Source organism: Formica exsecta, unplaced genomic scaffold (genome assembly GCF_003651465.1).
Source record: "Formica exsecta isolate Colony F162 unplaced genomic scaffold, ASM365146v1 scaffold1159, whole genome shotgun sequence".
In the NCBI taxonomy this organism is placed as follows: Eukaryota; Metazoa; Arthropoda; class Insecta; order Hymenoptera; family Formicidae; genus Formica; species Formica exsecta.
Genome location: NW_021848498.1, coordinates 83,581 through 96,273, shown reverse-complemented (window position 1 = coordinate 96,273; position 12,693 = coordinate 83,581). Strand labels below are relative to the sequence as shown.

Here is a 12,693-nt window from a genome sequence, read left to right as displayed (position 1 = left end):
TATTTAATTTCTTATTTAGTTTATATATATATATATTATATATTCTTATTTTAAAAAGTTTAAAAAGTTAGACTTAATTATTAGTGTGGTCTCGCGTTATTCAGTATTCATTATTTGCTGTTTCCGACTTCCCTTTACATATGTTATTTATATATATTATATATTCTTATTTATTTTTTTTTAAAAAGTTAGACTTAATTATTAGTGTGGTCTCGCGTTATTCAGTATTCATTATTTGCTGTTTCCGACTTCCCTTTACGTAAACCACATATGTTATTTACTAGCTAGTAGAATCAGCATTTATGAAACAAATATTACATTTTTAAACACTACTTACAGTTTTAAATACTGCTATCATTTTATAATGTTTATTTTAACTGATAATTATTTTAATAACTAACTAAATATAATCAATCCAAAATGTTGTAATCAACAAATGACGTATATATAACACGTCATATAAAAGACAAAAAAGCAACACACATTTTCACTATCAATTTTCGGAATAAGTAAAAAAATCATAAAATTTTAATAAAATACAAAATATATTAAAATGCTAAAAAATAAGCTGAAAATTTTTCTTATTTTTTTTGGTAAAATATGATGACTTTATAAAACATGATTAGACTAAAATTTAATCCTGTCATAGTAATTAATGATTGATGTACACAAATTTAATCCTGTCATGATAATTAATGATTGATGTACACAAATTTAATCCTGTCATGGTAATTAATGATTGATGTACACAAATTTAATCCAGCCATGGTAATTAATAATTGATGTACACGCACATATATATATATATATGATCATAGTCTCATTAATGTTAGTCAAGGTTATCAATTCACCAAACAGCGACTCGACTCTGAACTCGAGTCATCTTCTAGAAAAGAGAAAATAAAACATTCGTTTTTCTAACTTACTCATCACGGCAAACTGAGGCAACCATTTCCTGGTTATGACATTGTCCATTTCGTGTGGTAGCTCATCAATCTCCCATTTCCAAATAACCTTTCGCGGGATCGAGCCAAGCACCTTCAATATCGCATCCAGCTTTTTCTGCGGCATGGTCGTCGCTTTAATCATGGAGCCGAGGCTAAAGAAGAGCGCTCCATCGTGCGCGCTATCGAGGAATTCAGCTATGTCCTCCGGCAACGGATTAATCCTGGACGGAATATGAATTCCACCAATCTCAACTACGTTCGGCAGTTGCGGTCTACTGCCATGAAGACTGCTATGAGTGTTTACCAACAACGCGTTCGACTGCTGAGCAATCTTTTTTAGCTTCGGGAGATCAGGACCGAACACCTCGTTGGCGATGATTTGATGGGCGGGTCGGAACCAATATTCGTAGACCGCCTTGAACATCGGCAATGTCACAGTGTTTGTCATTCTGTTGAAAAAATCCATTGGCCTGGTTAAACCAAGAAATATATTTGGGATATAGCTGGGATTGTCTTCGTTGCCCATGTCTTCATTGGTCCACGGCATGATTTGATGCGACGAGAGGGCCAGGTAGGGCGTTTTAAAATGATGGATGAAACCCAGAAAGCAATCGGTGTTGAAGTTCTCCGTGAGGATCACGTCGAATTTTTCGTCGGATCGCAGAAGTTCCGTAACCGCTGGATTTCGTAGACCGGTACTGCACGCGAAATCAGCCATAGATTTCAACATAAGAAATTCATAAACTGGACGAAAGAATGAATGACTGATTTTCTGAAGATCTACGATGTTCACATAGACGCCGACTTCAGGATCTACCAGATCGATATCCTTATAATTAGGCAGCGGTTCTTTCGTCTTGGCATTGTCGGTTCGGGGAAAGTACGAAATTACAGTGATTTCATGACCCTGGTGAGCTAATTCCTCCAAAAGCGGCTTGAACACGTCGAAGGGGATTGTCTTCGTTGCCCATGTCTTCATTGGTCCACGGCATGATTTGATGCGACGAGAGGGCCAGGTAGGGCGTTTTAAAATGATGGATGAAACCCAGAAAGCAATCGGTGTTGAAGTTCTCCGTGAGGATCACGTCGAATTTTTCGTCGGATCGCAGAAGTTCCGTAACCGCTGGATTTCGTAGACCGGTACTGCACGCGAAATCAGCCATAGATTTCAACATAAGAAATTCATAAACTGGACGAAAGAATGAATGACTGATTTTCTGAAGATCTACGATGTTCACATAGACGCCGACTTCAGGATCTACCAGATCGATATCCTTATAATTAGGCAGCGGTTCTTTCGTCTTGGCATTGTCGGTTCGGGGAAAGTACGAAATTACAGTGATTTCATGACCCTGGTGAGCTAATTCCTCCAAAAGCGGCTTGAACACGTCGAAGTGACTCTTGCCGAGATGTCCGAAGACACCCAATATCTTGAGTTTTGTCTTATTTGTATTCACAAACACAGTCTCGTTGACAGATGAACAGTACGTCGAGAAAACCATGGTCAGAAGAAGAAGAATGAATAAATATATCCGCCACATATCGCAAATATACGTGCTAAAATAGGTCTAAATTCACGATAAGTAAACGCAATAAACGTAAGTCAATATTTACATTAGGCACTGATCGACCTACGCCGCCAGCCTTTGCCAACCAACTGGCGCGCAGTCAATTAATCTCTCTATCTCTGTTCGTCCGATATATATCTAACTGCTTGAGTTTAGTGCCTATTCGACGACAGTCGACACGTTCGCTGCCAATAGGCCAACGATAAAGATTCCAGTTCCCCGCGAACTCTCTCGCAAGATAACATTCCGTACGACAATGACTGATCGAAATAAAAATATTCTTCAAAATGATTGTGACTGAATAATAATAATGCTGACTCAAAGAAAAAAATCACTCAAACAATGATGATACTTTTCTCATTTATGATTATTAATTGCTTGCTGTCAAAATTATGAAAACTTTCGAAAATTTTCCTATGATTGTATGTTGTCTAAAATAATAAATTGAAATACTTAATAGCTTTCGAAAATTTTTCTATGATTGTGTATTATCTGAAATAATAAGCTGAAGTAATTAATTTAGAGTATTATAGTGCTATTAATATTCATAAAATTGTCAATAGATAAACTGTTAAGAATTAAAAAATATCTATCCGATCTGATAAATAACAAAAAAAAAATTTTCACACTTACGTTTATTCAAAAAATTTATCTCGATTGATTTATTTATTCGCGCACACAATTTATTTGATTAGGCTATTATTTATTGATAAAATTAATATTTATTTATATTATTTCTAAGTAAAAAATAAAATATGAGAGAAACGAGGCTTGCTATATTACGTCCCTGATATTATGTTGTCAAAGAAACTCGCGTGTTACATAAATAGATACCAGTGATGACGACAATTGTACAGCGCATGAAAATTAAAATAGATTTATTTTTTACTTGTACTATAACCTTCACACTGAATAATCCAAGAGAGCATCGTGTTCTTTTATGATGTAAACAAATTCTCTCTAAAATCTTTATTTTAAATGAGTCAGAATATTACTATCAATAACAATTATAAATGCATTATTTCTTTCAAAATTGAAAACGTTATTTGATGAGCACTAAATGTGCGTTCGCTACAGAAAGAAGAGAGAGAAAGATCACATAAATATTATATATATATCTTTTTTTCTTCTCCTTTTTCAAACCGACGCGAGAAATTATTGCGGGAAAAATCTTCAACCGCATGCATACTGTTTGCATCATTTTTGCGCATCCTATGACATGAGAGATTTTTCTTTAAATGCATTTAAATGCATATTATTTAAATGTACATATATAACATATAATTGTCCAAGAAATCATAAATATTATTTCATATGTTTCGAGTAAAAGCCATTCGTGCATCTATTTATCGCTTATGCGCGCCGGATCAATGTTCAGAATTCTTATTCCGCGAAAACATTCAGAGATGCATTTGTATTGAAATCAAATCGGAACAAAGTTGCTCATGAATTAAACTTCCAGAATGTAAACCGATAGTAAAAGTTTGCTTTTCTGCGTAGTCATTCTTATTTTATCTCAAAAACTTTACTTGATATTAAGTTGTAAAAAATTTAACTATAAAATTTGAAATACTATAAATAATAATATCTTAAAATTTTCTTTAAAAAATAATTGATGTCAACCATAATATGCGTGAAATATTATTAAATATTTTGAGATTTTTTAAGTATAAAATTGTACGTACTCGCCCAATTTTATGCCTCAAATCTTTGCACAAGAGACTCATTTCACATTTCACATGATTAATGATGAAATATAATCACACTTGTAACAGTGTCAAATCATATCATATCATTATTAAAATTATAGATTCCATCAATTAATCTTATCAAATCTCAATACGTGTTAATTGTAAAATTTCACGTATAATCCGTCTAGTTAATTCAATGCTCAAGTTGACGCAAAGAGCGTCAACCTGAAGTCCTTGAAGGTATCGCCGACGAACAAGACACATCTTTGCGGTCGAGCTGCCATCCTTGCTGGTACTGGTGTACATTGCAGCGACTTCGAGTAAATTGACGAGATGCAGTGTGGGTAGCCAGTATACGTACAATGTACAATGTGACGAGCGTTAGTCGAAATAGTCGACATGTCTCGCGACAAAGTCCTGGCCAAGTTATACCGGCGACAGCTATTCGCCCGCTGGTTGTGTCCACTACTCTGGTTAGATAAGCACGCTCAGCTCACCGGAAACTTTGCACCGGCAGTGATATCTAGTGACCGTGGTGCACCGAGTTCTCCGGTGAGTAATCATTAATTAATTGCATTTTGTAATCAGCGGGCCGTGCGCTCGCTTTCGTTTCCATTCAACGTTCTATAAACCCCGTTTGCTTATTCGCCGGCGCGGTGGTGCAAATAGTATTACCGTAATAACGTCGGCGTTAATACTGACGCGCGTTACTGGTATGAATAAAAAATAGCCAGCTAGGCAGAGCAGCAGTGTTGGTAACGTTTTATTGAAGAACAACAAATATTTCGAGTCGGTATACGCTGTCGGTTTATATAAGCACGCGTTAGTCGAGCGCTTGATTCGATTGTTAAATATTTTTTTATCTATTGTTTCACCGTTTCTCTATGCCGTATGAGCTGTCGTATTGCTCTTCGCTGTCACGCTTGCCTTACAGCGAATCTATCAAGTACAATACAAATGACAAATAAATTATCGCGTATCGCCATTAACGTGATATATATCATCATGTGTATGATACATGATGTAAAACTTGATTTAATTAATAATAATCTATAAAAAACGAAATATATATCATACACACACATTCTCATTCTGTGCAAACATAATATATTTTCATCTGTGCAAATATATAAATTTGCTAAATTTCAAAAAATATATAAACCGACATTTAAATGTATTATTCAAATTTATGCTTATTAGAAATTGGTACTAAAAAAATTTAATTACTAAAATTAATAATATATTCAGTGGAATCAAAATTATATTATTATTATTTTTAAAATGCCTATATAAATATTTATTTCTTCTGAAGCTACAAAATGTAGAAAGCAGAATTAATCCATGTCTCGATCACAAAAATATATATTAAATTCTCATCATAAATGATGCATAAATCCCTCCTCGACAAAAAAAAATAGAAAAAATTTTGTGGCGCTTTCACAATTATATCTTTCCCTTTCTGACTTCTTTTCGGACCAACAAGGGTCCAACTACGGAGGAAAGTGCAATACTAAAACTCGGTAATTGGCCCGACTCCATTTTCCTCCCTGTTAGCCTCGATCATTTTTCGCCGTTTATAGTGGTGAGAAAACATCGAGTAGCTGTAACGCATATCGCACGTACATACAGATACGCGTATACGAATAACCCCTGTGCATATTCTCGCACACGCACCCGCAGCAAAACGAACCGGCGCTGTTTAATTCATGAATCAGCGGAATCGCGTGGGCGCGCAAAAGATGGTCTACAAATTGCTTCGTTTAACCGTACCAATTCTCTATAGGGATAATTCGGACCCGACGTTTGTCCGAGGGTCACGATGTTAACCCTAAGTCCTTATTTGTGACGTAGTGAACTCCGAGTAAATCAATCGATATATATAACCACATCAAAAATACATTTTCTCGATATTGGACCGAAAGTAAATCATATAAACGAGATGTCTTCACATTTTTTTGAGAAAGTACAGATTATTTCTTTAATAATAAAAATTATAAAAATGTGTTTTACATATATAAATTGATGTTACAAAAAAGAAGAGGGATTAATGAAGCGTAAATTTATTTTTCTAAAGTTACTTTACGATTTTACTTTCAAAATAAGATAATTAATTAATGAAATAAAGACAAATAAACACGTAATTTTAGACTAACAAAATCATACTGCGCCCCGTATATCTATGTAAATTTAGATAAGCGGGACCGTCTAACATTCCCTTCCTTTTTTCAGCTTCAATAGACCTCTTCGTAAAACTTAATAACCTGAAGAACTGGTTGTGCGTCAATCCCGAGGAAATTGTGGCGGACCACCGTGTCCTTTATGTCCGGCTTTTATACCGCCATTTCAAATTCGATGTTACGAGTTAGGTATCTATACACACACGCACACACGCACACACACACACACACAATGGCCCACGGTTATTCGCGCGTAGCGAAAGGGTGACGCGCGTAAAACTACCCTCTGCTCTAAATCCACTTCCGCGACCATCTTGGGAGAAAGGTGTTACATGTCGCTTCCGCTGTTATGTTCCTCTATGGAAGATTTAACTTTCAGCTAGTATAAGAAACATTATATATTTTCTTTTTTTTGTTTTAATACCGGAACATATACTATATTTCAACATTAGCGAATATGTATAGATATTATTAACCAGATTTTTCCTCTTCTTCTTTTTATAAAAAAATATACAAATAAAATTCTGAAGATAAGATATAATCTCAACAAAGAAACATATGTAAATGTGACATATATTTTAACGTAGCCACAAGGATTTCGGAAAATTGAAAAAGATTCGCTCAAAAGAATAAAGGAAGACAAGTAGAAACAGATATTTATAGACAAGTAGAGAAAAAAAAAATACGTTTAAGAACAGATCACAAAAAATTTTATATAATTATTCTGGTTTCCTTTCAAGGAATAATAATGATAATTTATTTTATTCCTTAACAAAAAATATCGACGTATTAAATCTATTTTTTACCTATTTTTTTATCTATTTTTTTGCACCCTCTATAGTGGTGCGACCTCCATATGTCAGTCTGAACAATTAACAATTAACTCATAAGTTATAAAAGGACATAATTGGTAATCTCGGAAACTGCAGCCTTGGCTCTCTAACGAGTCACGGCTACGTACGTCTATTCACGGATACATCCGAAACTATGTACACGTTCACAAACGCATGGTCCTTCACATACGTGTTTACATTACGTTATTTCGTGTGTATAGTTTAGCCGGAGTAATATCTCGAAATCCATTAGCACCGTCTCCGCGGACCGCAATCTTGATAATTCCACGTGGACTCGGCTCGAGAGTGCGGCGAACGAGCCAGAATCACCGCCGAATGCGGAAACACGTCGGCCAAATGAACGCGCGAACGCTCGCGAGAACGCGAGATGGTTGGCTGGAGAAGAAGAGGCAGGTCGGAGAGGAGAGAACGCGAAAGTCGAAAGAGCAAGGGCTAGACGGGGAGAAAATACGGAGGGTTGTCGAGAGAGAAAGAGAGAGGGAGGATAAGGCCGCCAAGAGACGTACGACTCCCCGGGGAAATTTAGGTGCGACCTCCATGTATCACAGAAGCTGCCGTAAGTAGGTACCTAACCGACGTACGTACGCCACATACGTGCCGGCGTCCGCGCGCGAATAAACGCGTGCCACGCGGCTGGAACGGGGGACACGCGTGTATTCTTCTGAAAGATTGCGATGAAAGGAAACGAAAGATAGATATGCGCGTCTTCTTTAAATCCACACTCTCCGCAGTTCGTATATAATTTAAAAAAAAAACTGTAATAATTTTTGAAAGATTTTTTTAAAAACAGAAAAGATAAGGGAGGAAAATATAATGTTTAATAAAATATTTTGTGTGTATTCTCCTTTTCATCTCCAATCTAGGCGTGAGAGATTATCTTCTCTGCAAAGTTGGCATTTCATTCTTTTTAAAATTAATTTTTTATTGAAATTAACTCGAAAACTCTTCAGGCTGCAACCCAAAAAAAAAATAATTTTTTAAAAGCTGAAGTGCCAACTTCACAGAGATATGGAGAATGTTAATAAAAAAAGATTCTATACATTTTTTCGTAGGATACTCTTTTTGAAAGAATATGTTTGATATATAAAATATTGAAATAAAAAAATAATCATTCTCATGGGAATATCGAAAAATAAAGAAAGGGTTGTAAATATTTCCGTTTATAATATTTCATATCGATTTGACGCCTCAAGACTGATACTATGCGCTTTTAGATGTAACACATTCGGCTAATAACCGCGAAATCCAGATAATATTCCTCGAAGTCAATCCCACCGTCGCCCCTTTTTTTCGGAGTGAGAAAAATCGACAGACCGCGGACGGAAGAACGAATATACCGGCAAAATGGTAATAAAATCGATGCCCCGGATCTGCTCCGATTTGTAATTGAATCAAATTAATCACCCCGACCGAATCCGTACCCCCGCAGACTGTCGACTCATCCACCGCCATCTCCAATTAATAGCGAGCGACTGGAGAACGGTCGGGGTAAAAGGAGATAAAGAGGACGCGGGGGTGTGGAGAGGCATCTCGGCGTTTCGTTGGACTTTATAAAACGAATCCAATTACCGACGGCCGTTTGTCAAAAACTCAAAGCTACCGAAAAGTTTCGCACGCAAAAATGATGTTGTTCGTCCCACCTATTTTTGCAATTTGCTGTCAATGGTCAAAATAAATGGATGAAAACCAGCGAAATTGCGATCACATAGGCTAACAAGCGGCGGAAATCAAGCATAAAAAATATCGCATATGAAATCGCGCCCCGCGAAAATTAATCGCGATAAAATTAAGCGCAGATGGATTTAGATGGCAAATTAATTATTTTATAAATCAAACATAAGAAATACAAATCTTATTCATACATCAATGCGAAATATCAATAACATATTTATTATTACAATTAAAATTTTGTTTCGATTTCTTAAATTTTGGAATTGTTTTATAAAAACAGTAATTCGTCGAGTAATAACGCATGCACAAGAGCAGAAATTCCGCGCTTTTTAATTTGAGCCTCTAAACGTGAATTTTTCCGAGCAAGCATGGAAGCCTGTATATGTCGGCTCAGTGAAATATGAAGCGCATCGTGTTCTAGGTCGGTTGACGTGTTGTTGTAAAATTATGACGACGATACACTCGACAATTACAAACCTTATCTGAAAAGTTGTAAAACAACGATACCGCGCATCTGCATACATGAATTATGAATATCATTTCACTTTTTTTTTTTTATAAAACAATTCCGTTTACCTGACACATGAGATTATATTCGATATGAATCTTATATCGCTTATGATTTCATATATATAGTGCATGATTGACACTATTAATCATCCAATACAAATGTTCCCCGAGATTGTTTTTTAGATTCATACTATTTTATATGTATATAATATTCACCTATTTTTATCGCAAGCGCCAAACCGGCAAAGTAGAAAAAAACCACACACACACACACACACACACACACACACACACACACACACACACACACACACACACACACACACATAATTCATGTAAATTTGCATTTAGATATACGGTATTATTGCTTTATAACTTTCCAATTACGGCTTGTAATTGTCGAAAGTATCATTCTCATAATTTTGCAACTGCAGATCATGTTTTTTTATATATAATAATTATAATTGAAATACAAATTATATACATATATATAAAAAAAAAAGGCTTATGGAAAATCGAAGAAAATATTTGACTATTCTCGCTAAACAAACTTGAGTTCCGCGAGTATATCGCGAATTACAATTTTAATCATATTGATTTATTTTGGTTGCATTAGCAGTGACGAAATAAAATTATTCCAGCAATTTACAAATTCTTAATTTTCTAGATTTAAAATCATAGTACATCAATTCCTTAGCACATGTAATGTAATATCTATGAAATCTTTGAAAGCCCCTTATGCAATTTATCTTTCATCATCTATTAACACTAAAAATTGCGAACTAACTTTGACTTCTAATTTCTTTAAAAGTTGATGAAACATTAAAAATTAATGGGCTATCAAGTTAACATTCCTTAACAAATTTACGGTTAAACAAAAGATTGAAAAGATTTTTTAATCTCTCTCTCAATGTCGACATTTTAATCTCGATCAAAGATTAAAATTCAGACTATTATGATTTCGTCGGAGATGTCATATATATTTATCATTTATATATGTATTAAATTATGATTCAGATCAATAAAACAAGATGACCAAAATAAAAAATTATTAAATATTTACATATAATGAAAACGTGAGATTGGCATCCCATATTTCTATGGCTCTATGGCCTCTTATCTTTTATACATTTAATCATTAGTATTTTTCTTAACATATCGTTTTAAGAAATAAAAAACGTATCTAGAATTCTTTAGAAAAGATCCAGAATTCTAACAATTATATCGAAATTTGGAGATATATCTAACTTTACAGAAGGATATTGTTTTGAACCGATACCCTATTGCGTTTATAATCAAAATCAAGGATATCCTCTGTTCCAACCCGATAAGGAAAAGTTGTGCAAGAATCCGACTGACATTCCGTCGTCCCAGATTCCGACTTTATAGCAACACGTGTTATTGGTTTATTTCACAACAACGAAGCGTTAGCACTGACTTACTCTCGCTAACAAATCTAATTTCCTAAATCTTTCGCTTTTGACCTTACTGCGATAACTTTTTAATCTCGCCTCATTCAAAGTTGAATTTCATCTTTTCAACAGCTATACTCTACTTAAATAAATGCCAAAACCTAATCAAATTTTCTATTAGCTTTTTAGCATTATTGTTTATTAATTATTAATTAATTAAATATTAAATAATTAATAAATTAGCAATAGTTATTTTATCTTAATAAAATAAACAGGCTAGAATAATTATTTCATCAATAAATATAATTTAGATAAAGTGAAGAGGAAGGAGATATATTATAAGTAAAATCGATTAATTCTTCTCTAAAATAATTATATTATCTTTCCTCGGTACTAAAAAAATTAATATATTCTAGATATTTATACATTTTCTAATTATTTAAAATACGCGCATGAGAGTGTTAGTAATTGTACTAAACTAATTAAATTAAAAATTATATGACAGTTAATGAAACACAAATATTTGCATAAAATTCAACAAGTGTATAAAAGATACAGTATTACATAAAAAAGTGAAAGAGAAAGGAGTATTACGAAGATAAGTTGAACTGCAATTAATCAATGATTGAGTTCTTCATAAAAACAATTCGATTAACTCTCTAATCCCATTCATTTGACATCTGGATTTCCTTCGTTTCTTATAAACTTTGTCTCAGAAAATTAAAAAAAAAATTGAGAAACAATTGAGTTTAACAAGCCCTCGTGCTTATCTGAAAACGTAGAGGATATAGTAAAGAAGTATCACGTTATTCCGTCTAAATATAAAAACTCCCATATAAAAGCGCGCGTTTCGTTCTGAAAACTACAATCGGCACAATTTGCTTTCAGCGTTCAATAAAGCGGGCTTTCTTCAAGGGTTGACCGTCTGTTTTGAACAGCGGCAGTTTCATTGTAAGACCTACGGTCGAAGAAAATTCTATATACTGGCTCTGTTTCTGCCGTATGTTCCTATCCGAATTTCAGAGTTTTCAGAATTTCGCGCGCGCGCGCGAGTAATTGATAAAATTCTCTAACTTTTTCTCTCTCCTCTTCCAAAGAGAATTCCAGAATTTTTAATAGTTCAAAAAAAAAATTTTAGCATTTAAATATAAAAGATAAATAATTTTGTCTAAAAAGAGGAAAATAGACTCCGAAATACCTTACAGATTTTGTAATTTAAATCAAGATAGAAGAGAGAATTTTGTGAAAATATACGCACAAATTCTCTCTCTTTCTTATATTATAAATTATTTTAACACTGGAATATACGATGAGAGATCACGTACGTGCTATTTCGTTTAATTATACCTTTAGATGCACGATCGTAATCCCACACAATTACTGCACACAATGGTCGAATTACATGTCTAAAATATAAGCCACATAAAGGGCGTTTCGTATACCGTTTCAACGAGACAAAGGCTCGTGCACCCCCGTGTCGACCGATCTACTTTAATACAAATGGTAAATGACCCACGTAACTCTTCTTCCACCCCCGACACCGTTTTTACACCCGCACAAAAATATCCCGCGGATTCTCGTCGCCGAGATAATAAACGATTACATCTTCCTTCTCGTGCCCGCGCGATACGCGCGAGGACGCGCATTACTGTAAACCCGAAATTATAACGCGGATTTATGGAAAAGGGAGAAAACGAGACAGAAGAATAGCGAGGTGATAAACGGCGGGACGTACATTTTGCAGGTTGCACAACTGGTCGAATTGCCAGTATCACGAGGTGGATTACGAACGATTGCGCTGAGTGGGATGCCGGAACGCAGGTTCGAATACACGTCCGATGAGAGAAGCGGATGACGACGCTC

The 12,693-nt window shown here is 34.8% G+C and overlaps 1 protein-coding gene across 1 annotated transcript in view; it reads right to left on the bottom strand.

Moving 5' to 3' along the window:
* Positions 1-2,950, bottom strand: part of LOC115238881 (UDP-glucuronosyltransferase 2C1-like) — a 44,714-nt gene extending 41,764 nt beyond the window's left edge. The window contains exons 1-2 of the mRNA XM_029813027.1: positions 1,929-2,950; positions 927-1,483 (exon numbers count right to left, since the gene is read on the bottom strand). Of these exons, the coding sequence (XP_029668887.1) occupies positions 927-1,483; positions 1,929-2,488 (1,117 nt within the window). The 5' untranslated portion in view covers positions 2,489-2,950. The remainder of the gene's footprint in view (positions 1-926; positions 1,484-1,928) is intronic.
* Positions 2,951-12,693: the final 9,743 nt, after the last annotated feature.